The 27,535-nt window shown below is 54.8% G+C and overlaps 1 protein-coding gene and 1 pseudogene across 1 annotated transcript; one reads left to right on the top strand and one right to left on the bottom strand.

Moving 5' to 3' along the window:
* The first annotated feature begins 48 nt into the window (after positions 1 to 48).
* On the top strand, positions 49 to 27,145 carry LOC123452497 (translation initiation factor eIF-2B subunit alpha-like). The gene is made up of 5 exons (XM_045129154.1): positions 49 to 477; positions 24,113 to 24,265; positions 24,346 to 24,487; positions 25,789 to 26,030; positions 26,722 to 27,145. The coding sequence occupies exons 1-5, from the start codon at positions 133 to 135 to the stop codon at positions 26,926 to 26,928; spliced, it is 1,089 nt and encodes a 362-aa protein (XP_044985089.1). The 5' UTR covers positions 49 to 132; the 3' UTR covers positions 26,929 to 27,145.
* Positions 3,978 to 5,282, bottom strand: LOC123452496 (annotated as a pseudogene).
* Positions 27,146 to 27,535: the final 390 nt, after the last annotated feature.

The raw sequence follows: 27,535 nt of genomic DNA, 5'->3' as shown, positions 1-27,535 counted from the left end.
GTGCAGAAATTGATATTTACGCAAATTATTCTGGGGAATTCCTGTAAGAGGGAAGCCTACCAACCGCAGAGATGTCCCTACACCCTTCTCCCTGACCAGTGATTACCTCTGCTCTGCCCCCTCCTCCTTCCCATGGAGCTCGACGCCGCCCAAAACCCTAACCCCGCCCCTCCCATCTCCGCCTACTACCAGACGCGGGCGGAGCACCATGCCGTCGTCTCCAGCGACTGGCTCGACCACGCTGCCGCTGCCGCTGCCGCCTCTCTCCCCGATGCGGACGCCGACGCCGCCCCTCCCCCCTCCCCCGGGAGCAACGGCGGCGGCGTCATCGAGGAGTTCAACTTCTGGCGCCGCAAGCCGGAGGCCGCCGAGGCGGTTGCCGCCATCATGGCGCTCGCCGCCGTGATCCGCTCCAGCAGGGCCACCACCATGATGGAGCTCGAGATCGAGCTCAAGAAGGCTTCCGACAAGCTCAAGGTCCCTAAAACCCAGTGCCTCCCCTATTCCGTCCTGCCGCTTCCATGTGGTTGTTTGGAGTGTTTTATACCGCATTGCAACTGGCACGATTTTTCAGTTTTTATCTTCTTGGTGCTATTAGCTATTATTATTAGTTCATCACTGTAGTGATAAATTAGTTCCTACGACGTTCCGTGTAAGGCCCTGTTTGGAACCACAGTAGATTATGATAATCTGAATTATGAAGATAGATTATATAATCTGGTTTATAAAAATAATCTAGGTGGGCATGTTTGGAGGCCAGATTATATAAATTGTAATCCAGATTTTACATTGCATAATGTCCTGTCTGCTCTCTGTTATTTTTAAAAAAGGAGGGGGGTGGTGGTATAAATGTAATTATCTCCAACTTTACAAGGGTAATGGGTCGTTAGCAACCCATAATCTGATTTTTAGCTGGGTAGAGTAGGACCCTGTTTGGAACCACAATAGATTATGATAATCTGGATTATGAAGATAGATTATATAATTTGGTTTATAAAAATAATCTAGGTGGGCATGTTTGGATGCCAAATTATATAAACTGCAATCCAGGTTTTACATTGCATAATGACCTGTCTGTCCTTTGTTTTTTTTAAAAGAGAAGGGTAACGGTGGCAGGAATGTAATTATCTCCAACTTTACAAGGGTAATGGGTCATTGGTAATCCATAATCTGATTTTAGCTGGGGTAGAGTAGATTGTAAGTTTTTAATAATCTACCCATCTAGTTTTTATAATCTACATCATAATCTGTCCTGTTTGAAGACATAATAGATTATAAAAACTGGATTATATAATCCGAGTGGTTCCAAACAGGGCCTAGATTGTGAGTTTTTAATAATCTGTCCATCTATTTTTTATAATCTACACCATAATCTGTCCTGCTTGGAGACAAAATAGATTATAAAAACTGGATTATATAATCTGAGTGGTTTCAAACAGGGCCTAAGCCCCTGTTTGGAATCACAATAGATTATGATAATCTGGATTATAAAGATAGATTATATAATCTGGGTTATAAAAATAATATAGGTGGGCATGTTTGGAGGCCAGATTACATAAACTATAATCAAGGTTTTACATTGCATAATGACCTGTCTGCCCTTTGTTTTTTCTAAAAGAGAAGGGTGGCGGTGGCAGGAATGTAATTATCTCCAACTTTACAAGGGTAATGGGTCATTAGCAATCCATAATCTGATTTTAGCTGGGGTAGAGTAGATTTTGAGTTTTTAATAATTTGTCCATCTAGTTTTTATAATCTACACCATAATCTGTCCTGTTTGGAGAAAAAATAGATTATAAAAACTGTATTATATAATCTGAGTGGTTCCAAACAGGGTCTAAGAGTAGCGATGGTGGATCTAGCCTCTCAAGCACGAATCAGGTAGCAATGGAAAAGAAAGAGGAACATTCGCCGTCGCCGGTGCCTGATCCTACGCGGATGCCCTTGCCGATGGGGTCAACTCCCTTAACTAGCCGCTGTCGCTGGGCCGGTTCGATGCACCCACTCTGGGCCGAAGTATCGCGTGTTGGTCTTGCGCGAGCGGCCCACCCACGCGCCGGTCACCTCCCTTCCACTGCCAGGTGGGGTCGCGTGGTCAGGGCCCTTGACATCCCCTCCTTCTTCGGAAGAGGCTTTTCCCCAAGCCTCAGCATGGGGAAACCTGGCTTGCAGCGATGTCTTGTCTTCCCAGGTGATGCCGAGAGCTTCAGTGGACCACTTCACCTGCACCTATTCTCGCATCGTGTCATTTTTTCTGGCGCCATCTTGATTGGAGCACTGCCACTGGCACTGCCAAGTTCTCCCTTGCTGATGGCAGTGCGTCGGAGACCGGCGTGCCCGGAAGTAGGGCTTGACGAAGTTGCGAGACGTGGAAGACCGGGTTCACTGTAGCTTGTGGAGGGAGCTCGAGCTTGTAGGCGACATTGTTGACCTTGGCGATGATGGTGAAGGGGCTGTAGAACTTGTAAGACAGCTTGTCGTTGGCTCTTGGGGCGATGGACGTCTGGATGTAGGGCTGCAACTTGAGGAAGACACGGTCGCCCACCTAGAATTGCCGGAACGAACGCTTCTTGTCCACTTGGTTCTTCATGAGTTGCCTTGCGCGATGTAGTTGTTGCTGAATCACGTTCTGCATGGTTGCGCGGTCCTCCAGCCATGATTGCAGTGCCGACACCGTGTAGGAAGTAGTCGCTGTGATTCCCCAGTGTCTTGGTTCGCGTTCGAACGTGGCCTTGAAAGGTGTCATCCCGATCGCCGAGTGGTGGGACGAGTTGTACCAGAACTACGCCAATGGCACCCAGAAACTCCAGCGCTTGGGGCAAGCCTGCACGAAACATCGCAGGTACGTCTCGATGCATTGGTTGACGCGTTCCGTTTGGTCGTCAGTCTAAGGGTGATGCGTCGTGCTCATGTGCAACTCGGTACCTGCATATTTTAAAAGCTCTTGCCAAAAGTGGCTGGTGAAGACTGGATCACGATATGAAACAATCGCTCCTGGAAATCCATGCAGCTTATACAGTTGTTGCATGTATAGCAGAGCCACTTTGACAGCCGTGTAGGGGTGCGTCAGCGGCAGGAAGTGAGCGAAGCGCGTGCGCTTGTCGACAACCACCAGGAGGCAGTTAAACTATCCAAATTGTGGTAGCCCATCCACTAAGTCCATGGTGATGAGATCCCATGACTAATTCGGAATGGGTAAAGGCATCAACATGCCAGGGGAAGCGGCACGATCAGGCTTGGCTTGCTGACATACCTGGCAACAGCGGATGTACTGCTGGACATGCATCTTCATCTTTGGCCAGGCGAACAGCCGATGAATGCGACGGTATGTGACCGGGAATCCCGAGTGACCTCCCATGACGATGTCGTGGAAGGCAGCGATGATGCGCTGCTCCATCTCCGTGGAGCCTTCGAGCCAGTTCCTGTTGCGGAAACGTATCGGGCCTGGTTGCAGCTTGAATCGCCCCTGGGGTCCTCACGGATGGCCAGTTGCTCCAGAAGGCGTTGTGCTTGAGGGTTGCTGTTATAACTGTTGACCACGTCCTCGAGTCATGCAGGCTGACACGAGCTGATGCCATGTAGGAGTTCAGGCGCGTCGGCGCGAGAGGGCGTCGGCCGCTGTGTTGTCGCTCCCTTTCTTGTAACGGATGGAGAACTGCGGTCCGAGGAGCTCAGTGAACGCCTTCTGTTGCCATGCTGTGGTGAGGTGCTGCTCGTTGAGATGGATGAGACTGCGTTGGTCCGTCTGAATGATGAACTCCGCGTGCTGCAGGTAGGGGCGCCACTGATCCACTGCGACAATCACTGCTAGGTACTCCTCGTATGTAGAGAGGCCCTGGTAGCGTGGGCTCAGGGCCTTGCTCATGTAAGCGATCGGGTGCCCTCCTTGCTGCAGGACTGCGCCGATCCCTTTGTCGCTGGCGTCGGTCTCGATGTCGAATGGCTTGGAGAAGTCCGGCAATGCCAGCACTGGTGCCTCAACGAGCTGTTGCTTTAGGATTTGGAACGCTGTCTCGGTCGTTTGGGTCCAGACGAAAGATGTCGTCGAAGAAGACCAAGACACACACTTGCAGCAGGGGGTGGAGGGTGGTATTTATGGCGCCCAGAAATGTGCTTGGTGGCCCGGCGAGGCCGAACGACACCACCCTGAACTCGAAGTGTCCCGAATGCGTTTGGAACGCAGTCTTGTACTCCTCCCCTTCAACAAGGCGAATCTGGTGATAACCGATGCGGACGTCGAGTTTGGAAAACCAAACTGCGCCGTGCAGCTCATCCAGGAGTTCTTCGATCACTGGCACATGATACTTGCTGACACATGTGAGTGCGTTGAGCTGCCTGTAGTGGATGCAGAGACGCCATGTCCCGTCCTTCTTCTTGACCAGAATGACTGGAGAAGCGAAGGGGCAGGTACTTCGTTGGATGATGCCCGTGCGGAGCAGTTCGGCGACCTGGGCATCGATTTTGTCCTTCAGATCAGGCTTGTGTCGGTACGGTCGTATGTTGACCGGCTGCGCCCTCGGGATGAGAGGAATGCGGTGGTCACATGCGCGTCGTGGAGGTAGGCCGATGGGCTCGCGGAAGACATCTTCGAACTCGTCGAGGACGTGCTGGATGCAGACTGGGGTTGGGGTGGCGATGTTGTCTTCCGGAGTGACCGCGCACACATGCGCGATGTGTGCGACCGCGCCCTTGACACAGAGGCTTTGTAGTTGCAGGGCGTTGACGACGATGCAAGTCGAGGAAGAGTTGTCGTGCCCGCGAAGTGAGATCACACCATCGGGCGTGGGGATCTCGATGAGCTTGGCGCGCCAGTCCATCGTCATCGGGCCGTGCTCCTCGAGCCAGTCCATGCCCAGAATGGTGTCGTGGACCTTCATGTCGGTGGAGAATTGATTCTCGTGCGAACACCAGGTGCAATTTGGGACGTTGGCGGAGCAGATGAGTTCCCCGCCGTCTTCCACACGCACTTTGTACTCATGCGATAGAGGTCAGACACTGATGATGTTGGCTGCCAGTTGATCGTTGATGAACGGCGTGGTGCTACCGGAGTCCACCAACATCAGCACCTCGTGCCCTTGAATCTAGGCGCGGAGTTGGAACGCGCGTGGTGACACGCCGCCCGTCAGGGCCGATCGGGAGATCGCCATGACGATGCCCGGAGGTGGCTCCTCCTCCAGGCTGACGCCTTGGTCCTCTGGGTGTCGATGCCGAACAATTCCAATAGTTCCTCGACGACGTGGAGTTGAACGGATGTGGGGCGGGTGTGGTCGTGCCCCCATCATTTTCCGCACTTGAAACAGAGGCCCCTTGCTCTTCTGTAGTCCCGTAGAGTTCTGACCTTGGAGGCTTCCGCTCTTGCCGCATCCGTCTCGCGGCGGTCGGTCGCCCCGATGGGAGGTGTTGCCCGCGGGGGTGGCGGTGGTAGCGGCAGCGCGTTGGGTGCGCGAGTCGTGGTGTCCGAAGGGCGCGCCGCTGGTTGGCGTGGGCCCTCTGGGCAAGCTCCGTCTGCGACCTCTTCTTGAAGCAGGCCAGTGCGCACGCTGTGTCGAGATCCGGTGGCCTTTGCACCATGACCACCGTACGGATGTTCGGTCACAGCCCTTCCACAAAAAGAGTAAGAAAGTAGAAGGGATGAATTGTACCTGAATATGAGCTCAAATAATTGGTAATAAGTTCAATTCTCTCTGCTAATCAGCTACCGTGGTAGTTTGCCGCAGCGAATAAAATTGGCGGATCAACATCTGGTGCCGATCATGCTCGAAACGAGTGCATAGCATCGCAGAGAAGGATTCCCAAGTGAACTCCCCTAACTTCTTTTGGACAGATTGCAAACAGAGAGCAGTCGGGCTCGAAAAATTCAGGGCAGCCATGGGCACCCAAAACGTATCATGGATGCCGAATATGTAGAAATACTGCTCACACATGGTCTTCCATAGATTGGGGTTCTCCCCTTAGAACTGTGATAAGGAAATCGAAGGGTGTGCTTGGTCAAGGGCCGCAAGCATTTGGCTAGCATGCGCGAAGGGGGAGGTTAAAATAGTGGGAGACGGAGTTCGAGCCGACCGTTGGTCGGGAGGGGAGGCGGTGTCTGGAACGACATCGCCGGCGTCCCCCGTTGGATCATGAAGACGCCGTGGTCATTTGACCCGCGAGATGCCTCCGCCGCGCCGTCGGTAGCATGAGGTGCCGTGCTGCGAGTCGCTGGTGGCGGCGTTGTGGGGTTCGGCGCCTGAGGATCCTCACCTTGGGGAGCTGCGCTTGCTGGAGCGCGTCAACCGCATCGCCTAGATCGGTGACACGCCGCTCGAGATCGGGCCGCCAAGTGGCCAGATCATCGAGCCGGACGGTGACCGCAGTCAGGGCCGCGCTGTTGGCCTCCATCATGGAGGAGAGCTTGTTGAGGTAGGTCTTGATGGCCGGATCCATGTGCTCCAGCTGTAGTAGGTCTTGATGAAGACTGCGCGTCTCGATGAACTGCGCCAGAGCGCGCGGCGGTGGGTGGTGGTGGCGACTGATACCAGATGTAAGAGTAGCGATGGTGGATCTTGTCGGAATCGGGGCTCCACAGACCCATAAAGGTTCGAACTCTGGGGTGCACTCGCTCTCCTACCCTGTTCTGCCTGTCAACCTCACGACGACTCTCCGGTGGCTCGAGCTAAGGAAGACGAACAAGAACACACGCGCAGTTTATCCAGGTTTAGGCCACCTTGCGGTGTAAAACCTTACTCCTGCTTGTCTGGATTGCTTGAGGTGGAAGATGAGTACAAAGGGGGGGTTCTTGCCCTAGTGGAGTCGGTGGATCCCCTTGCTACAAAGGCCGGGCCTCCTTTTATACAACCTTGGTCCTCTTCCCCCCAAAAACACACACTTGGCGGGAAGGGTCGCCGCAACGGCCATTTTGAAAGTGGACAGGACTGCAGCCTACCCTGACAAAGGTGGTCTTCGCCTGCTAAAGCTCTTCGCCATGACGTGCTGGTGGGCTCGGGGGTGACCTCCGTTCTGCTGAGCCCCCAGCCTTGGACCTCTTGCACCAAGTAGGAAACCTTTGGTGGTTGCTTTGGGAACCCGCGGGCTGGCTCTGCTCCCTTAATACCAAAGGGGAAAACTTCTCTGTCCGTGCCTGCTGGTACCGACCCTAGCGCCGTCATGCGTGGCTCACGTCACCCATGTGAGGGTGCAGGGTCATGCGATTTTGCTGGCTGCCCTTGTTAAGTCCGCCCCGCGAGGGCGACGTCAGGAGGCGGCTTCTCGACGCGGACCTCAGGGGGAATGGCCCCGAGGGGAACTCCGTCGGTTCCTAGCAACCTTCGATGATCTGCACCTCGCAAGGAGGGGGCCTTGCGAGGGTCGGATTCCTGGGCCCACAATGTGCGACGTGCCCTAGGCCGCAGGCAGGCGGGCCTGGGTGCCCTCAGTCCTAGGACCCGGACAGCAACCCTCGAGCCCGCGGCATGCACGACCCGACCAATCGGAGGGCGAAACAGTGCGGGCTCTCACCGCCTGCGGGCCATGCCGAATGCGTGGCGCGTGACGGGGCACGGGGCGCTCCGCCTTCCCACAGGGCCTTGGCATCTGCCCCGGCTGACATAAAATGGGCACGTGGGATGGAGCCATCATTACGCACCTTCACGCCACACGCACCTTTCTGCATCTTCTTCCTCTACGCAAGACCGCTCGAGATCCAATCTCCGCGCAAGTCACCTCCTTGCTCCTCTCGCGGCCCCGGCCCACGAATGGCTCCTGCCAACAAGAAGGGAAAGGCCGCGGCAGTCGCCGCCGGGCTGCTCTCATGCCCTCCCGCATCTCTATGGAGGACTTCGGCCCGCTGGTGGCTAGCGACACGGACGAGGGGCGAGCAACCGACATCCGGCCAAGTTCGGCAGCGCCGAGCAGCCTGGTGAAGACCGCCTACCCCTTCTTCCTCCACAGCATCTACGCCGGGCTGGTCCCGCCGTTCTCTGATTTCTTCTACGCCATCCTTTCCCATTATCAGATCCAGGCCCTGCACCTTCAGCCCAACTCCGTCCTCCTCCTGGCTATCTTCGCCTTTTACTGCGAGGCTTTCGTGGGCGTGAGGCCCTCGGTGGCGCTCTTCCGTCACTTCTTTAGCTTGCGGTTCACCGCCCCGGGCCAGCGCTCCGCGTGCATCTCCTTCATTGATGTCGCGGGCGCGGGCTCCCACCTGAAGGCTCCCACCCGTCGTTCTCTGATTTCTTCTACACCATTGGGTCTTCATGGACGCGCGCCGCGAGAGTCCGCTCCTGGCGACACCCACGGGTCCGCCCGAGCAAACCTTCGGGTGGAGCCACAAAAAGCTCACCGACCCGATGGCGGGGCCTGTCTTGGAGTGAATCGCCGCTCTTGCGGAGGCCTGCCTGACGGGGGCGAGAGGGACCCGATGCGCCTACATGTCGGTGGCCTAACGCACGACGAGCTGGATGGAGCCTTGGGGGCTCTGCTTGGCTCCAATCCCAAGGACCTTCCGCCTGCCACACCGTCGCTGTATGCCTGCGACAACGTGAAGGAACTGGTCGCGAAGATGCCTGTCTTTGACGAGTGGGGGCTCGTCGGGTTGCACAGGGGTTCCTCCATCGCGGTGTCATCCTTGGGTGAGGACGACAACGACCAAGACTCAGAGGCGACGGAAGGGGAGCAGAACGTCGGCCGGATACCACTGCCCGATCTCCATCCGTCCTTGCGCAACCTCGGGGACGACGTTGCCGCGGATGAGCGGCGCCGGGCGATTCCCCCTGGACCCGTGGCCTCAGGAGAAGGAGCAGGATCGAGCCCCATGGCAGCCGATGCACTGGCGGCGGGGGCCTCTGACGATGGTGCGGTGCGTGCCCTAGCGACGGATGTACCTCTCCGGGGGACCCCTCAGGCCCCCGGAGAGGAGGGGGGCCAGGGCGAACTCTGATGGATAAGTCTATGTACCATGGTCTTTGTGGGGCTGCAGCACATAGTCCTTTGTGGGGCTGCAGCACATGGTCCTTGTGGCTGTTAGGATAGAATCCTTGACCATCAAGGACTGGCAGTTAGGATAGCATCTTGGACTAGCATCTTAGCAGCATCTTAGACTAGCATCTTAGACTAGCATCTTAGCATATGCTTGGCTGGCTAGCAGCCTATAAATATGTATCCCCAACCCCTCAGGTTGGCATGGCATTGTGTGAGAAATAAACCAACGAAAATTGTCCCAACTCTCCTAGTGTCATCCACAACTATCAATGCTCAGGCGGTGGACGACGGCTCGACGCCGACGTATGACGACTTCATTGTCGAGTACGTCCACTTCAAGGAAGCTGGGGGAGCAAGCAGCTCCTCTTCGCCGAGCACGTCTACCCCAGCCCCCAAAACTACATCAACTCAGGTGCCTGCTACGCCGACGGCACCACAACAAAATTGTCCCAACTCTCCTAGTGTCATCCACAACTATCAATGCTCAGGCTGAAAGGTCTAACAAGTGGTATCAGAGCCTCGTTATCTTGTACCCTGAGCATTTCCTGCTCACCTCTCTCACCGGGAGCTGAGCAGCCTAAGCCGGTAGCAGCAGCTGCTCCGACTGCCCCTAGTTACCTCCCTCCCTCCGGACTGTTGAGCAGCAGCTCGTCAGCAACAACCTCCTCTTCACGCAACAGCCCCCCTGCAGCGAGCCATGTCTGCAGGTCGCTCTCAGCACACGGCTACCTCGAGCATACGGCGCCGGTAGGAGGCCGAGCGCGCCGTGGCAGAGGAGCGTGAGCGAGCAGCTGTAGCAGCAGCTGCTGCGGCAGCAAGGGTGTCAAGGCTGGCTGCAGCGGATTGGTAGCAGCCAGAGCGGAGGTAGAAGCAGCCAGGGCGGAGGTAGAAGAAGCAGCAGCAGCAGCGGAGGCAGCACGTGAGGCTACAGCGGGTGCCAAGGCACTCCGCGTCGGCTCCGGCAGCTCTAACGGCTCCGCGCCCGCGGACGACGGCGCCGACGCAGACCGCGCCAAAGTGGCGCAAGAGCGGACAGCGCAGTGGGCAGCCGAGCACGCCCGCGCTCCAGGTGGAGGTGCGCACGGCGACGACGGCTGCAACGACCAGGACCGCGGCCTCTACGAGGTCCGGACTGTGGTCAGGGATGTTGGTCCTAGTGTTGGGTGGCCTACCCTCACTAAAACCAACTACGTCGAGTGGGCCGCGATCATGAAGATCAGGCTCCAGGTGCGGCGGCTGTGGGAGGCAGTCCAGGACAGCAACGTCGACCACCAAGAAGATCGACGGGCGCTGGACGCCCTCATCGCCGCAGTCCCGCCCGAGATGCAGTTCTCGCTTTCCAACAAGCAGACTGCCAAGGAGGCTTGGGACGCCATCGCCGCGGCACGCATCGGCAGCGACCGTGCTCGCAAGTCCACACTGCAGGCACTTCGTAAGGAGTGGGAGAGCCTGGCTTTCAAGCCAGGTGAGGACGTTGATGACTTTGCTCTCCGTCTCAACACTCTGCTGCAGAAGATGGTGAAGTTCGGCGATGCCACCTACACCGAGGAGAGAGTTGTCGAGAAGCTTTTCCGGTGCATTCCCGAGAAGTACAAGCAGATGGCTCGCTCGATCGAGTCTTTGCTGGACCTCTCCACGATGACGATCGAGGAGGCGATAGGTCGCCTCAAGGTCGTCGACACCGGCGAGCCACAGCCTCCCTCGGGGCCCATCACCACCGGCGGGAAGCTGCTCCTAACTCGGGAGCAGTGGGATGCCAGCCTTGGTGACAAGAAGAAGGGGGAGCCTTCTTCCACGACGGGCGGCCGCAAGCGCGGCAAGCAGCGCAAGGCGCGAAGGGGCGGCAAGGCACAAGGACGTGCCGAAGGTGACGCCCGCGGAGGCGCCAAGGACGGCGTCGCTGGCAAGCCCAAGCCGGCACAGGACAACAGCTGCCACAACTGTGGCCGGCTTGGCCATTGGGCCAATGAGTGTCGCCAACCACGACAAGGCCAGGCTCACGTCGCACAGGCGGCGGAGGAGGAGACGGCTCTGTTCATGGCGCATGCAAGCATCGAGCTACCTTCAACGACACCAGTCGCAAAGGCTCCCCTCCACCTCGACGAGCCAAAAGCACACGCTCTTCTCGGCGATGGCTCCGGGAAGGACAAGACTGCGGGGTGGTGCCTCGATACCGGCGCCACCCACCACATGACCGGTCGAAGGGAATCCTTCGCCGAGCTCGACTCCGACGCGTGAGGCTCCGTCAAGTTTGGGGATGCCTCAGCTGTGGAAATTAAGGGCATCGGCTCCGTCATCTTCACCACCAAGACGGGAGAGCACCGGCTGCTCACCGGTGTCTACTACATCCCCGCGGTATGGAACTCCATCATCAGCTTGGGACAGCTGGATGAGAACGGCTCACGCGTGCTGATTGAGCATGGGGTCCTACGCATCTGGGATCGCCAGCGTCGCCTTCTCGCCAAGGTACCCAGAGGCGAAAATCGACACTACGTCCTTGATGTGCAGGTGGCACAACCGGTCTGTCTCGCTGTCCGTCGGGACGACGAGGCGTGGCAATGGCATGAGCGCTTTGGGCACCTTCATTTTGAGGCCCTGAAGCGTCTAAGTGCCAAGGAGATGGTGCGAGGCCTGCCATGCCTCGACCATGTGGAGCAGTTCTGCGACATCTGTGTGCTGACGAAGCAGAGACGACCCCCCTTTCCCCAGCAGGCGAGTTTTCGGGCCAAGGAGAGGCTGGAGCTCGTGCACGGAGATCTGTGTGGCCCGGTGACGCCAGCCACACCAGGAGGTCGACGCTACTTCCTGCTGCTCGTCGACGACCTCTCTCGCTACATGTGGGTGATGGTCCTCGGCAGTAAGGGAGAGGCGCCGGACGCCATCAGGCGTGCGCAGGTTGCTGTGGAGGTGGAGAGCGGCCGCAAACTGCGCGTGTTGCGCACTGACAACGGTGGCGAATTCACGGCGGCTGAATTCGCGTCGTACTGCGCTGATGAGGGCATCCAGCGCCACTACTCCGCGCCGTACAGCCCGCAGCAAAACGGCGTCGTCGAGCGGCGCAACCAGACGGTTGTGGGGATGGCTCGGGCTCTCCTCAAGCAGAGAGGGATGCCGGCTGTTTTCTGGGGAGAGGCGGTGCTAACGGCCGTCTACATCCTCAACCGCTCGCCTACTAAGGCACTCGACGGCAGGACGCCGTACGAGGCCTGGCATGGGCGGAAGCCGGCGGTCTCTCACTTGCGGGTCTTTGGCTGCCTTGCGTTCGCCAAAGAGCTCGGCCACATCGGCAAGCTCGTCGACAGGAGTACTCCGGGAGTCTTCATCGGCTATGCGGAGGGCTCAAAGGCCTACCGCATCCTCGACCCAGAGACACAGCGTGTGCGCACGGCGCGAGACGTCGTGTTCAACGAAGGGCGAGGGTGGAAATGGGACAAGGCGGTGGACGACGGCTCGACGCCGACGTATGACGACTTCATTGTCGAGTACGTCCACTTCAAGGAAGCTGGGGGAGCAAGCAACTCCTCTTCGCCGAGCACGTCTACCCTAGCCCCCAAAACTACATCGACTCCGGTGCCTGCTACGCCGATGGCACCACAACCGGCGACGCCGCATACTCCAGCCCCGACAGTCACCACTCCGGGCTCGTCTTCATCAGCACCAGCTCACGCAGAGCACAACCCGATGAAGTTCGCTTCCCCGCTCACTCACGACGAGGAGCGCATCGACGCGTATCATAGCGGCGAACTGCTACGGTATCGTACGATGGATAATCTACTCGGCGACCAGCCGGTGCCGGGACTGGTGCCACGCGACCTGGAGGCGCAGCTACAACTCGCGTGTGAGGACGGCGAACCTCGGTCTTTTGCAGAGGCCGAGAAAGACGCGGCATGGCGCGCCGCGATGCAGTTGGAGATGGATGCGGTCGAGCAGAACCGCACCTGGGAGCTCGCTGACCTCCCTCGTGGTCACCGCGCAATCACCCTTAAGCGGGTGTTCAAGCTGAAGAGGGATGGAGCCGGCGCCATCATCAAGCACAAGGCTCGCTTGGTGGCCCGAGGCTTCTTGCAGCAGGAAGGAGTCGACTTCGACGACGCTTTCGCTCCCGTGGCACGGATGGAGTCCGTGCGACTTCTCCTTGCACTAGCTGCCCAGGAGGGCTGGCGTGTCCATCACATGGATGTCAAGTCGGCATTCCTCAACGGCGACTTGAAGGAGGAAGTCTATGTGCATCAGCCACCGGGATTTGCGATCCCCGGCCAGGAGGGCAAGGTACTCCGCCTGCGTAAGGCTCTCTACGGCATACGGCAGGCACCTAGGGCGTGGAACGCCAAGTTGGACTCCACGCTAAAGAAGATGGGCTTCGAGCAAAGCCCGCATGAGGCGGCCGTCTACCGACGGGGCAGTGGAGGAAATGCCCTGCTGGTGGGCGTCTATGTTGACGACTTGGTGATCACCGGCATCAAAGATGCAGAGGTGGCGGCGTTCAAGGAAGACATGAAGGCCACCTTCCAGATGAGTGATCTGGGGCTCCTCTCCTTCTATCTAGGGATCGAGGTGCACCAGGATCACTCCGGGATCGCGCTTCGACAGTCCGCCTACGCCAAGCGCATCGTTGAGCTAGCTGGGCTCACCGACTGCCACCCAGCTCTCACTCCGATGGAGGAGAGGCTGAAACTGAGCCGCGACAGCACGACGGAGGAAGTGGACCCTACGCAGTACCGACGCCTTGTGGGGAGCCTTCGCTACCTCGCCCACACACGGCCGGACTTGGCATTCTCCGTGGGCTATGTTAGTCGGTTCATGGAGCGACCGACGTCGGAGCACCAGCAGGCAGTGAAGAGGATCGTCCGCTACGTGGCAGGGACCCTCGACCACGGCCTCCACTACCCTAGGTGTCCGGGGGCGGCACACTTCGTCGGGTACAGCGACAGCGACCACGCCGGCGACATCGACACCAGCAAGAGCACGAGCGGGATCCTCTTCTTCCTCGGCAAGTGTCTCGTGAGCTGGCAATCGGTCAAGCAGCAGGTGGTGGCCCTGTCCAGCTGTGAGGCCGAGTACATAGCGGCCTCCACCGCCTGCACTCAGGCGCTCTGGCTCGCTCGACTGCTTGGTGATATCCTCGTCCGAGACACCAGAACGGTGCAGCTCCTGGTGGACAGCAAGTCCGCCCTGGCTCCGGCAAAGAACCCCGTTTTTCACGAACGGAGCAAGCACATCCGATTGAGGTATCACTTCATCCGCAGCTGCTTGGAAGAAGGGAGCATCGAGGCGAGCTACATCAACACCACGGACCAGCTCGCAGACCTGCTCACCAAGCCACTTGGGAGGATCAAGTTCCTCGAACTCTGCTCCAGGATTGGGATGATTCGACTCTCCCACAAGACGACGTACAAGACTTAGGGGGAGAATGATGGATAAGTCTGTGTACTATGGTCTTTGTGGGGCTGCAGCACATAGTCCTTTGTGGGGCTGCAGCACATGGTCCTTGTGGCTGTTAGGATAGAATCCTTGACCATCAAGGACTCGCAGTTAGGATAGCATCTTGGACTAGCATCTTAGCAGCATCTTAGACTAGCATCTTAGCATATGCTTGGCTGGCTAGCAACCTATAAATATGTATCCCCAACCCCTCAGGTTGGCATGGCATTGTGTGAGAAATAAACCAACGAAAATTGTCCCAACTCTCCTAGTGTCATCCACAACTATCAATGCTCAGGCTGAAAGGTCTAACAAACTCGTCGGGGACCGTGTCAAGCGCCCCTCAGGTGGCGGCAGGGCGGCGCGTGAGGGCGGCGAAGGCGCGCCACCCTCCGTCGAGAAGAGGAAGTGGGCCGCCGGGACGAGCAAGTACCTTAGTCATCCTCATGATGTTCATTCGTGATTAGTTTATTCAGGCGAACCCTTCTTCGACGCAGGCGCCCTGGTGGCGGCGAGGAGAAGAAGAAGAGGGCCACCATTGGGGTGAAGGTGACGCCTGTCACGAGGGTACCCTCGTCCGTTGATCGGGGTCTTGGCAGGCGCGGGGCGGCTTGCGCTGGCCTGGTGTCGTGCTCGGGCGTATGGGCGCCACTGCAGCTCCAAGTGTCCTCTCAGCGGGCGAGAGAGCCCGAGCGCCACGGACGCGACGATCCAGCCCCAGGCGCCACCAGCCAAGGCCACGACGGTCCAGCCCCCGACGCCATCTGTCGAGGCTGCGGCGGCCCAACTCACGCGGGAGGAAGGAGCGTCTCAGCCTTCGTCGACCGTCCTGACCCGCAGCCAGCCCCGACGCACGACGCGACGTGGGCCGTCCTAAGGCCGCAGTGATCTCCTCGGGGCCCCCGAGGTTGGTGCGACAGCCTCTGCAAGTGCGCCGCTGATGCCAGGCGTGGGGGAGAACCCAGAGCCCCCTGCGTCTCAAGCGGAGGGCGTCAGGGCCGCTCTGGTTACGGCAGCGGGCAGCGCTGGGACGGCGGCCCCTCGGGAGGTCCTTGCCCTTGCGGGCCAGGACGGGTTGCTCAGGTGTGGGGCCCTGACCGACGCCCGAAATGCGCTCGCCCTACTCGGGGATGGCTTTCGGGATGCGCTCGACCTGCTCGAGGTGGATTTCCAGGACACCCGGGCGCGCTTGGCCGCGGAGCGTGCGAGGTCGGCCGCGGGGTGGCGCCAACTTGACGCCTCCACCAAGGAGGCCCAAGACAAGGCCGAGGCCGTCCGTGCAGAGGGCCAAAGGGAGGCCGCCGAGGCGAAGGCCGCTCGTGCAAGTGCTCTTGTCGAGAAGGAGGCGCTCGCCAAGCGCTGTGAAGAAGCGGAGGCCAGCTTGAGGGCGCTTTAGGAGCGGGCTGAGGAGACGCAACAACTCTAGTTGCGGGAGGAGGACGCAACAACGCAGTGAGGACGTTAGTCGAGGCGGCTCCAGATCGAGGCCTCTCCACCGGACGTGGTTCCCACCAGCCCGCGGACGCGGCTTCCTCTCCAGCGGACGCGGTTCCCACCAGCCGCCGCGACAGCCAGATCGTGGCTCCTCGTCAGATCGAGGCCCTCCTGCGCAGCGTTCCCATCGGCATCGGCAGAGGCTGTTTCCACCAGCCCAGGCGGTACCCACCAGCGGACGCGGCTCCATCAAATCGCGTCCCATCAGCAGAGGCGGTTCCCTCGAGCCCGCGGACGCTATTTCCATCAGCAGAGGCGCCCGCGTCCCATCAGCCCAGGCGGTTTCCACCAGCGGACGCGGCTCCTCAGATCGCGCCGCCCCTGGCCCTCAACTCCATCCGTACCAGATCGCATCTGAGGCTCTCCTAGATCGAGGCGGCTCCCCCATCGCCAGATCGAGTCCTGCTGTCTGACGCGGTTCGTTGACTACAAAAAAAAAAGAAAGAAAAAAAAATGTCTGCTGCATCCGGCTACGTTGCTGTTCCTCGTTGTCCAGTGATCTTTGATGGCACTAACTACACCGAGTTCATTGGCTTCATGCGCATTCACATGCGTGGCATCCGCCTATGGGGTTTTCTTTCCGGCGAGGTCTGTTGTCCGCCATGTCCGGTTCCTCCCGTGGCTCCCACTCCGCCGATCCCACCGGCTCTTCCTGCGGATGCTTCTCAGGCCGCAAAGGATGCGACTCAGCTTGCTGATGAGGCCGCTGTGAGTGCTTATGATGAGAAGGTCTTGGCTTATGAGGAGGCTCTTCAGGTGTATCATGATGCTCTGTCCGTTTACACCCAGTGCCTTGATGATGATGCTCGTGCTGCCGCTGTTCTCACTGCTAGTGTTCTGCCTCAGTTTGCTTCTAAGTTTCTGGGCCTTCCTACTGTATTTGAGATGTGGACCCGCCTTCGTCAGCGCTATGAGCCCTCTGGTGATGCCTTATACCTCTCTGTGGTCCGTCATGAGCATGCTCTTCATCAGGGTGACTCTACTGTTGATGACTTCTATGCACAGAGTTCTGCTATCTGGCGCCAGCTTGATTCTCTCCGCAGTGCTGGTTGTCGTACTTGCCCCTGTTGCCAGGCTGTCCAGGCCGACTTGGAGTTTCATCGCGTCTACGAGTTCCTGTCTCGGCTCCGTAAGGAGTTTGAGCCCCGGCGTGCTCAGTTGTTTGCTCGTGGCCGTATTTCTCTCATGGAGGCGCTTTCTGAGATTCGTGCTGAGGAGACTCGCTTACGTGGTGCTGGTTTGCTGGAGGTTCCCTCGGTGCTCGCTGCTCGGACTTTTTCTACGCCACCTGCTGCACCGATCCCTTCTCGCTCGAGTGCTCCGCCGCTCTTGCCCACTCCTTCTGGCGGCTCAGGTCGCCCCCGTCCACATTGTAACTACTGCAACAATGATGGTCATATTGAGCCCCACTGCTACATGAAGAAGAAACACTTGCGCAAGGTGCGGTTATCATCTACAGCGACTTCGTCATCTACCTCGACAGCTTCAGCCATCGCTTTGACTGAGCAGGATATTCTGAGACTTAAGCGTCTGCTCGCTGCTTCAGGTTCTTCCTCCACGGGTACTGCTGGTTCTGTGACTGAGGCTTCCCGCACTGAGCAACCACCTTCTACACAGTCAGGTACATCCCCATGGGTTCTGGACTCTGGAGCTTCCTTTCATATGACTTCTAATTCTTCCACTCTGTCCTCTCTTCGTTCGCTTGATTCTCCTGTTCATGTCCTCACCGCTGATGGTACTCCCCTTCCTGTCGTTAGTAGAGGCACTCTTACCACTCCTTATTCTGTTCCCGATGTTGCTCATGTTCCTCGACTTACCATGAATTTGTTTTCCGCTGGTCAACTTGCTGATTCTGGTTGTCGTGTCATCCTTGATCTTGACTCTTGTTCTGTCCAGGACCGTCGCACGCACACTTTGGTTGGGGCTGGTCCTCGCCGCCGTGATTCTGAGGGTCTTTGGGAGTTGGACTGGCTTCATGTTCCTTCCGCTGCCCATTCTATCGCCAGTTCTTCCGCTTTGGTCGCCTCGGCTACTGGTTCTTTCCAGCAGTGGCATCATCGACTTGGTCATCTGTGTGGTTCTCGTTTGTCGTCGTTAGTTCGTCGAGGTCTTCTGGGGTCTGTCTCAGGAGATGCCTCCTTAGAGTGTCAGGGTTGTCGTCTTGGCAAGCAGATTCAGTTACCATATCCACATAGTGAGTCAGTGTCTAAGCATCCTTTTGATTTAGTCCATTCCGATGTATGGGGTCCGGCTCCCTTCGCTTCGAAAGGGGGTCATAAATACTATATTATTTTCATAGATGACTTCTCTCGTTACACATGGCTTTATTTCATGACTTCTCGTAGTGAGGTGTTGTCCATTTATAAGCGTTTTGCTGCCATGGTTCATACTCAGTTCTCTTCTCCCATTCGTGTGTTTCGTGCTGACTCCGCTGGCGAGTATATCTCTAAGATGTTGCGTGGTGTTCTTGCTGAGCAAGGGACTCTCTCTCAATTCTCTTGTCCTGGTGCTCATGCTCAGAATGGCGTGGCTGAGCGCAAGCATCGTCATCTTCTTGAGACGGCTCGTGCATTGATGATTGCTGCCTCTCTCCCGCCTCATTTTTGGGCTGAGGTCGTCTCCACCTCCACCTATCTCATCAATTTCCAGCCTTCCGCTGCTCTACAGGGTGGTGTTCCTTTCGAGCGTCTTTTTGATCGATCTCCCGATTATTCGACGCTTCGCTTGTTTGGTTGTGTTTGCTATGTTCTTCTTGCCCCCCGCGAACGCACCAAACTGACCGCTCAGTCTGTTGAGTGTGTCTTCTTAGGCTATAGTGATGAGCATAAGGGCTATCGTTGTTGGGATCCTATCGGTCGTCGGATACGTATCTCTCGGGATGTGACTTTTGATGAGTCTCGTCCCTTCTACCCACGCCCATCTTCCTCGACTTTTTCAGTGGAGGATATCTCTTTTCTCACTTTTCCTGACACGCCTATCACACTCGTCGAGCCTTTGCCTACTCATTCCGCTCCCTCTGCTTCTCCACCTCCAGTCGATTTGTCGCCACCATCTTCCACGGTCTCCTCGTCTAGCATGTCACCGGATTCTACACCTTCATCTCCGGTGACTTCTTCGTCGCCACTCTCCGATTCTACTTTAGCGATTCCTCCTTCCATTGTTCCATCTTTTCCTCAGTGTTACACTCGTCGTTCACGTTCTGTGGATGCCTCTCTGGATGTGCCGTCATCCTCGTCTCAGCCTACTTATGGCTTGCGTTCTCATCCTCGTCCGCCTGTTGATCGCTTAGGATTTTCCACCGCTGGAGCTGCTGTTCTTGAGCCAACTACTTATCATCAGGCTGTTGTTCATCCTGAATGGCAGTTTGCGATGGCTGAGGAGATTGCTGCTCTTGAACGCACAGGTACGTGGGATCTTGTTTCCCTTCCTCCTGGAGTCCGTCCCATCACTTGTAAGTGGGTCTACAAGGTAAAGACTCGCTCCGATGGTTCTATTGAGCGTCACAAAGCTCGTCTTGTGGCTCGTGGTTTTCAGCAGGAGCATGGTCGTGATTATGACGAGACTTTTGCTCCTGTGGCTCATATGGCCACTGTTCGTACACTTCTTGCCGTGGCCTCTACACGCCACTGGTCTATCTCTCAGCTTGATGTTAAGAATGCTTTTCTTAATGGTGAGCTGCGTGAGGAGGTGTACATGCAGCCTCCACCTGGATATTCTGTTCCTGATGGCATGGTATGCCGTCTTCGTCGCTCTCTCTAGGGCCTTAAGCAAGCCCCGCGAGCCTGGTTTGAGCGTTTTGCCTCTGTGGTGACTGCCGCTGGTTTTTCACCCAGTGTTCATGATCCAGCATTGTTTATTCACCTTTCTCCTCGTGGTCGGACTCTTCTTCTTCTTTATGTTGATGACATGGTCATCACTGGGGATGACCCTGAGTATATTGCCTTTGTCAAGGCTCGTCTTAGTGAGCAGTTCCTTATGTTTGATCTTGGACCTCTTCGCTACTTTCTTGGGATTGAAGTCTCTTCTACCTCTGATGGCTTTTTTATATCCCAGGAAAAGTATATCCAGGATCTTCTTGCTCGTGCTGCTCTTACTGATGAGCGCATTGTTGAGACTCCTATGGAGCTCAATGTTCACCTCTCTGCTACTGATGGTGATCCCCTGCCTGACCCGACGCGCTATCGTCATCTTGTTGGCAGTCTTGTTTATCTAGCTGTCACTCGTCCGGATATTTCTTATCCGGTTCATATTCTGAGTCAGTTTGTCTCTACTCCCACATCGGTTCACTATAGTCATCTCCTCCGTGTTCTCCGATATCTTCGGGGCACAATCTCTCACCGTTTATTCTTTCCTCGCTCCAGTTCTTTACAGCTTCAGGCCTATTCGGATGCTACGTGGGCTAGTGATCCTTCAGATCGCCGTTCACTTTCTGCTTACTGTGTTTTTCTTGGTGGTTCTCTCATTGCCTGGAAGACGAAGAAACAGATTGCAGTTTCCCGTTCGAGTGCAGAGGCTGAGTTGCGAGCGATGGCTCTTTTGACGGCAGAGGTGACTTGGTTACGGTGGTTACTTCAGGATTTTGGTGTTTCTGTCACTACACCGACTCTGCTCTTATCTGATAGTACAGGTGTTATTAGCATTGCGCGCGATCCTGTGAAGCATGAGCTCACCAAGCATATTGGTGTTGATGCTTTCTATGTGCGCGCTGCTGTGCAGGATCAGGTTGTTGCTCTTCAGAATGTGCCTTCCGAGTTACAGTTGGCGGATTTCCTGACGACGGCTCAGACTAGAGCACAACATGGTTTTTATCTCTCCAAACTCAGTGTTGTTCATCCACCATGAGTTTGAGGGGGGGGGGTGTTAGAGTTATAATACAAGTCATGTACCCTTTTGTATTTATCCCAATATATAAGGGGTTTTCCTGCATATAGTCCATAACCTGTACATGTATATATATCGGCCTATGGCCTCATGGGAATACAAGTTGCTTATTCCTAACAGGACCAACATCCCTGACCACAGTCCGGACCTCGTAGAGGCCGCGGTCCTGGTCGTTGCAGCCGCCATCGCCGTGCGCACCTCCACCTGGAGCGCGGGCGTGCTCGGCTGCCCACCTCCACCTGGAGCGCGGGCGTGCTCGGCTGCCCACTGCGCCGTCCGCTCTTGCGCCACTTTGGCGCGGTCTGCGTCGGCGGCGCCGTCCGCTCTTGCGCCACTTTGGCGCGGTCTGCGTCGGCGCCGTCGTCCGCTGGCGCGGAGCCGTTGGAGCTGCCGGAGCCGACGCGGAGTGCCTTGGCATCCGCTGTAGCCTCACGTGCTGCCTCCGCCGCTGCTGCTGCTTCTACCTCCGCTCTGGCTGCTGCCAGCTCCGGTGCAGCCAGCCTCGACACCCTTGCTGCCGCAGCAGCTGCTGCTACAGCTGCTCGCTCACGCTCCTCTGCCACGGCGCGCTCGGCCTCCTGCCGGCGCCGTATGCTCGAGGTAGCCGTGTGCTGAGAGCGACCTGCAGACATGGCTCACTGCAGGGGGGCTGTTGCGTGAAGAGGAGGCTGTTGCTGACGAGCTGCTGCTCGACAGTCTGGAGGGAGGGAGGTAGCTAGGGGCAGTCGGAGCAGCTGCTGCTACCGGCTTAGGCTGCTCAGCTCCCGGTGAGAGAGGTGAGCAGGAAATGCTCAGGGTACAAGATAACGAGGCTCTGATACCACTCGTTAGACCTTGCAGCCTGAGCATTGATAGTTGTGGATGACACTAGAAGAGTTGGGACAATTTTCGTTGGTTTATTTCTCACACAATGCCATGCCAACCTGAGGGGTTGGGGATACATATTTATAGGCTGCTAGCCAGCCAAGCATATGCTAAGATGCTAGTCTAAGATGCTAGTCTAAGATGCTGCTAAGATGCTAGTCTAAGATGCTATCCTAACTGCCAGTCCTTGATGGTCAAGGATTCTATCCTAAGAGTCACAAGGACCATGTGCTGCAGCCCCACAAAGACCATAGTACATAGACTTATCCATCAGACGGAGGGGGGGGGCGAAGCGAGCGGGAGGGCGCCTAGGCCTCTCCGGCGGTGGTAACGAGCTCGGTGGTGCGGCCCAGCCATGCGTCGTAGCCGGCATCCGCCAGGCGTTAGCGAAGCAGCTCGCGCGCCATGAGCAGCGCCGCTTGCGCATTCATACATTCGAGACGGGCGTGGGAGGAGGAAGCCGTGGCGGTGCGGCCCTCCCGTTGCACGGAGGGGTGCACGGAGGAAGCCTGTTGCTCGCGGGAGGTGGGGTCAGTGGCCGCGGCCTCGGCCCTGGCGGAGTGACGGCGGGCGCCAGGGCCCGCAGGCACGGTCACGACGACCCGGGCAGCCCTGCACTCAACGCGCACACGACGAGTGTCTGCCATGGGGTCGGTGAAGCTGGAGCCAAAACTGGAGCTAAAGAACGGTTGCACACCCCTACCCGACGCGCCAAATATCGGAATCGGGGCTCTGCAGACTCAGAAAGGTTCGAATTCTGGGGTGCGCTCGCTCTCCTACCCTGTTGCGCCTCTCAACCTCACCACGACTCTCCTAGTGGAGTCGGTGGATCCCCTTGCTACGGAGGCCGGGCCTCCCTTTTATACAACCCTTGGTCCTCTTCCCCCCAAAAACACACACTTGGTTGGAAGGGTCGCCGCAACGGCCATTTTGAAAGGGGACAAGACTGCAGCCTACCCTGACAAAGGTGGTCTTCGCCTGCTAAAGCTCTTCGCCGTGACGCGCTGGTGGGCTCGGGGGTGACCTCCGTCCTGCTGAGCCCCAACCTTGGACCTCTTGCACCAAGTAGGGAACCTTTGGGGGTTGCTTTGGGAACCCGCGGCTGGCTCTGCTCCCTTAACACCAAATGGGAAAATTTCTCTGTCCGTGCCTGCTGGCATCGACCCTGACGCCATTCTGCGTGGCTCACGTCACCCATGTGAGGGTGCAGGGTCATGCGATCCTGCCTGGCTGCCCTTGTTAAGTCCGCCCCGCGGGGGCAGCGTCACCACGTCAGGAGGCGGCTTCTCGACGCGGACCTCAGGGGGAATGTCCTCGTGGGGAACTCTGCCGGTTCCTGGCAACCTTCAATGATCTGCACCTCGCGAAGAGGGGGCCTTGCGAGGGTCGGATTCTCGGGCCTTGGCGGGAAGCGCTCCTGGGCCCACAATGCGCGCCTTGCCCTGGCCCGCGGGCAGGTGGGCCTAGGTACCCCCAGTGCCAGGACCCCCACAGATCTAGCCTCTCAAGCACGAATCATGTAGCAATGTCGATTACAACGATTACATGAACGGGAAAGGAAACAGGAACATTCGTCGCCGCCGTCGCCTGATCCTACGCGGATGCCCTAGCCGTTGGGGTCGACTCCCTTAAGTAGCTGCTGTCACTGGGCCGGTTCGGTGCACCCACTCTGGGCCGAAGTATTGCGGGTTGGTCTTGCGCGTGCGGCCCACCCGCGCGCCGGTTGCCTCCCTTCCATTGCCAGGTGGGGTCACGTGGTCAGGGCCCTTGACATTCCGATCAATGATTGCTTACATTAGGGGTGCCCTTGTCAAGTTAGGAAGGATAGTATACGGTTTTTTTGGGGCTCGGCTCCGCGTTGGCGATAAACTGAGGCTTTAGCTCTCTGGTGGCATAAATCATGTCTCTGAATGTACATTCTAGTGGGGTTAAAATATTACTCTCAAAAGAAGAGATACTCCCTCCGGCCCAAATTATTTGATGCAGACTTAGTACAAAGTTGCACTAACTTTATACTAGGTCTGCGATAATTAATATGGATTGGAGGGAGTAGCATTTTGTACATTTTTTTTTCTTTCTTTGTGAGAAGCTTATGAAAATCCAATGAGTAGTGCTTCTTATTATGGCTGTCATGGTCTGAAGTGTCCCACTCAGATTGTTTCACAACTAAATATATTTTTCTAGAGAAGATATAATTAGAAATGTCACTTGTGTTGGCTCATTTTGCCCTTTTGCACTATCTCTCATGTTTTCTGTGGTGTTGGAGATAAAGGCCCTTGTGCAATGGCATAAAATCAGTTTGGTATGCTTGTAGTGGCATGTACGAAATTCCACCCATCATGTGTCTCTCTAGTCCTAGGGTTTGAATTCTGTTCAGAAGTTGATGTTGTCTAATGATGAAGTGATTAAGCTGCTTATAGTCTTCGAATGTTTCGTTATGGAAGCCCTCATGCGGTGCTGACTACTTGAATTCACACTGAAAACTATATTTCAGTCCTGGGATGCTACTTCAATTTCGCTGTCTGCTGCTTGTGACTTGTTCATGCGCTTTGTAACAAGAACATCACATTTGGAGCATGAGAAATTTGATGCAGCAAAATCACGCCTAATCGAGCGAGGGGAAAAGTTTGGAGAGATATCATTGAAGGTTACCCGTAATTTACTATCTACTGTTCTTGTAAGATGGTTTATGCATTGAACTAAATTGGTAGAAGAATATTTGTGTAGGCCCGTAAGACAATTGCAATGCTCAGCCAGGATTTCATCTCAGATGGGTCCACTATGCTGGTACATGGTTATTCGAGAGTGGTGTTGGAAATCCTGAAGCTAGCTGCCTCAAATCGCAAACTTTTCCGTGTACTATGCACAGGTATTTTGCTCTAGTCCTTTTCCTATTCAGTGGTCTCAACACGTTTGTTGTGTATTCTCCATTAAGGGTCATCAGTGTGATACTTTACTGCGAGGGCTTGGGAGATCATATTCATGCAGAAAGCGGTGAGGGTTGAGGGTGATCAACATCTTTTTCGTGTACAAAAAATAGACGACATGTGAGGGCTGGGAGTGATCTGAACACCTTTTTCGTGTACGAATAGTAGACCGCAATGAGGGTTGTGACTGATCTCAACATCTTTTTCGTGTACAAAAAATATACCGCAGTGAGGGCTAGAGATCATATTCATGCATGAAACTGCATCCTAATGTGTTTTGACTGAAATTCTATTTTCTATACGACTATATAGTGTAGCAGTTTTGAATGAATCTAGAGCATCAACCCTAACCATTGGTATCTTATAAATTCAACAGTTGAAAGCAGCTGGATTCGCATAAACAGTAGCCAGCAGGTGCTTCCGTGCTGTTCTAGAACCATCGCATCATCCTTGTCATAAAAAGGTCCATGCGCCCCAAGCCAGCTTGCAGCCCTAGCAGAGGGCGTGCTTAGCGAGTTTGAGATAGTCTAGAAAGAAACGCCGGAACAGGGAGAGAAGGGAGCTAAAGTAAACAGTTAGATTTGTTAGTGTGGATGAGTGGATCCCACCAGTTATAGTTTGCCAAAAAATCCCCACCAGCTCCATGCTCTTTGTTTTTTTACAAACAACAATCACTGGGGTTTACGCTCTTCTATTATTTCATTTCTGTGTTTCCTGTGCGTTGGATAATTTCACAAGGCAGTCTACTGTTTATCTACTTTTACCAAAATCACTTCGTAACGTTCAGACGTGCATTGCATGTGTGTACGTGCTACTCCCTCCGTTCCTAAATATAAGTCTTTTTAGGGATTTCATTAGGGGACTGCATACGGAGAAAAATGAGTGAATATACACTCGAAAGTATGTCCTATACATCCGTATGTAGTCCCTTAGCGGAACCTCTAAAAAGACTTATATTTAGGAACGGAGGGAGCAGTATACAGTAGTTCTTTAGTCACATCTTACCTTTTTTTATCTCAGCGGTTAGATGTCGTGTTGAATTGGTACATCTTGAGTGGATGTATGCTCAAAGTGCTAACACTACATCATCTGAGAATTACAGTTCTAATGTTTTGTTGTTAGCCTACCTCATGGCTAGTAATCACGATCACAAATGTGGCAACTTGTGTTCATGTATACATGCAAACAGCATGCCATTAAGTGGAATTTCTCATGTTTGTCTGTTATGTTTATTTGTCTACAGAGGGCAGACCAGACAGAACTGGCCTACGAATGTCAAATGAACTTGCAGCATTAGGTATCCCTGTTAAGGTGCTAATTGATTCAGCTGTTGCTTACTCCATGGATGAAGTTGACATGGTATTTGTTGGTGCTGATGGGGTTGTTGAAAGTGGAGGAATTATTAATATGATGGGGACTTATCAGATAGCTCTTGTAGCTCATAGCATGAATAAACCTCTATATGTGGCTGCTGAAAGTTATAAGGTACTGCCTGCTATGATAATCTACTTCAAAATTGTATCACTATGTTGCTCTGCAAACTATTACTATCATGTTACTTTCTGTAATATGAATAAATGAAACATAACTGTTGAATATTTAAGAACAGCGAGTAAGAACTGTTGTATATTTAAGAATATATAGTAAGGACCTCTATTTAACACGGAGACTCACACTTGTTAGGGTGTTGCCGTTTTCTTTATTGTTGCTAGGGATAATTTTCGTGGATCCTTAAGCTGATCAGTCATCCATAATGCAAGAGCAATTTGATATGTCCTTGTACATTTTAAGGAACTTTGTCTTAGTATTCTGCATTCCGCTGATCTACACGTCATGACCTGAGAGAAACTACTTGCACAAATCATTCGTCACATTACTGCATGTCTTATTTCAGGATTTATTATATCTTTCTGTAGGAATTTACCAAAGTTTATTTTACTTAAAACTGTCGCAAACAGTTGATGGCTACATAGTAAATTAGTTCTAGATTGTAGACAAGTGTATTAAATGATGGGTTATCTTACTTGCATCCTACTCCCCCGTTCATAAATAAGTGACTTACCGGAGGTAGTATTATATAAATATCCATGACTGTTTTCGTCTATAGCATGATGATCGCTTGATGATGTGTTAGTGTGTTTGATGACATAGCACTGTATATTTGATACTCTTGTAGTTTGCTCGTCTATATCCCCTGGACCAGAAGGACATGACACCAGCTCATCGGCCGATAGATTTTGGAGTCCCTATACCTGCTGGTGTGGAAGTTGAGACATCGGCAAGAGACTACACTCCTCCCCAGTACCTCACACTTCTTTTGACTGACCTTGGTGTTCTGACACCATCCGTTGTGAGCGATGAGCTCATCCAACTGTACCTATGATCACTGCTAAGATATATGTTGTCCAGATGAGATGTAATGTACTGTGGTTGAATCGGGGTTTTGCCTGTCTCTCACTGTATGTTGTTATCTTCTCCCCGCTGCTGAAATGTCTAGAAGAATTCTCTAAAACATTAGGTGAGGGGATGATCCAGTTTTATCCTAGTGTTCTGGAGTCAAGCAATAATTTTGGTCTCAAGTAACATCGTACAAATTTGCAGTGTTCGCTTACTAGTTACTACGTACTTCCTCCGTTCCTAAATATGAGTCTTTTTGAAGATTTCATTAGGGGGCTACATTCGAAACAAAATGAACGAATGTACATTCTAAAGTATGTATGTAGCCTCCAAGTAAAACTTTTAAAAAGACTTATATTTAGGAATGGAGGGATTAGATTCGCATGAGTTTGAACTGACAAAGTTTGTCTTTCCTTGTGGCATTTGTGCATTTACAGAGTACTTCATCTTTGGTATTGAACCTTCTGCCTCGATTGCTAATTGATAGAGTTGAATGGTACCGTCTTGCCGTGCTAAACAATATGGCAAACTGGTGGTTGATGCCAACTATCCTAGAGATTTGGATGGTGGCATCGGGTATGGAGCATAAAATA

This window comes from Hordeum vulgare, chromosome 5H (assembly GCF_904849725.1).
Source record: "Hordeum vulgare subsp. vulgare chromosome 5H, MorexV3_pseudomolecules_assembly, whole genome shotgun sequence".
Lineage (NCBI taxonomy): Eukaryota > Viridiplantae > Streptophyta > Magnoliopsida > Poales > Poaceae > Hordeum > Hordeum vulgare.
Note: the sequence above shows the minus strand (reverse complement) of the source record. Positions and strands in the feature narration are given on the sequence as shown.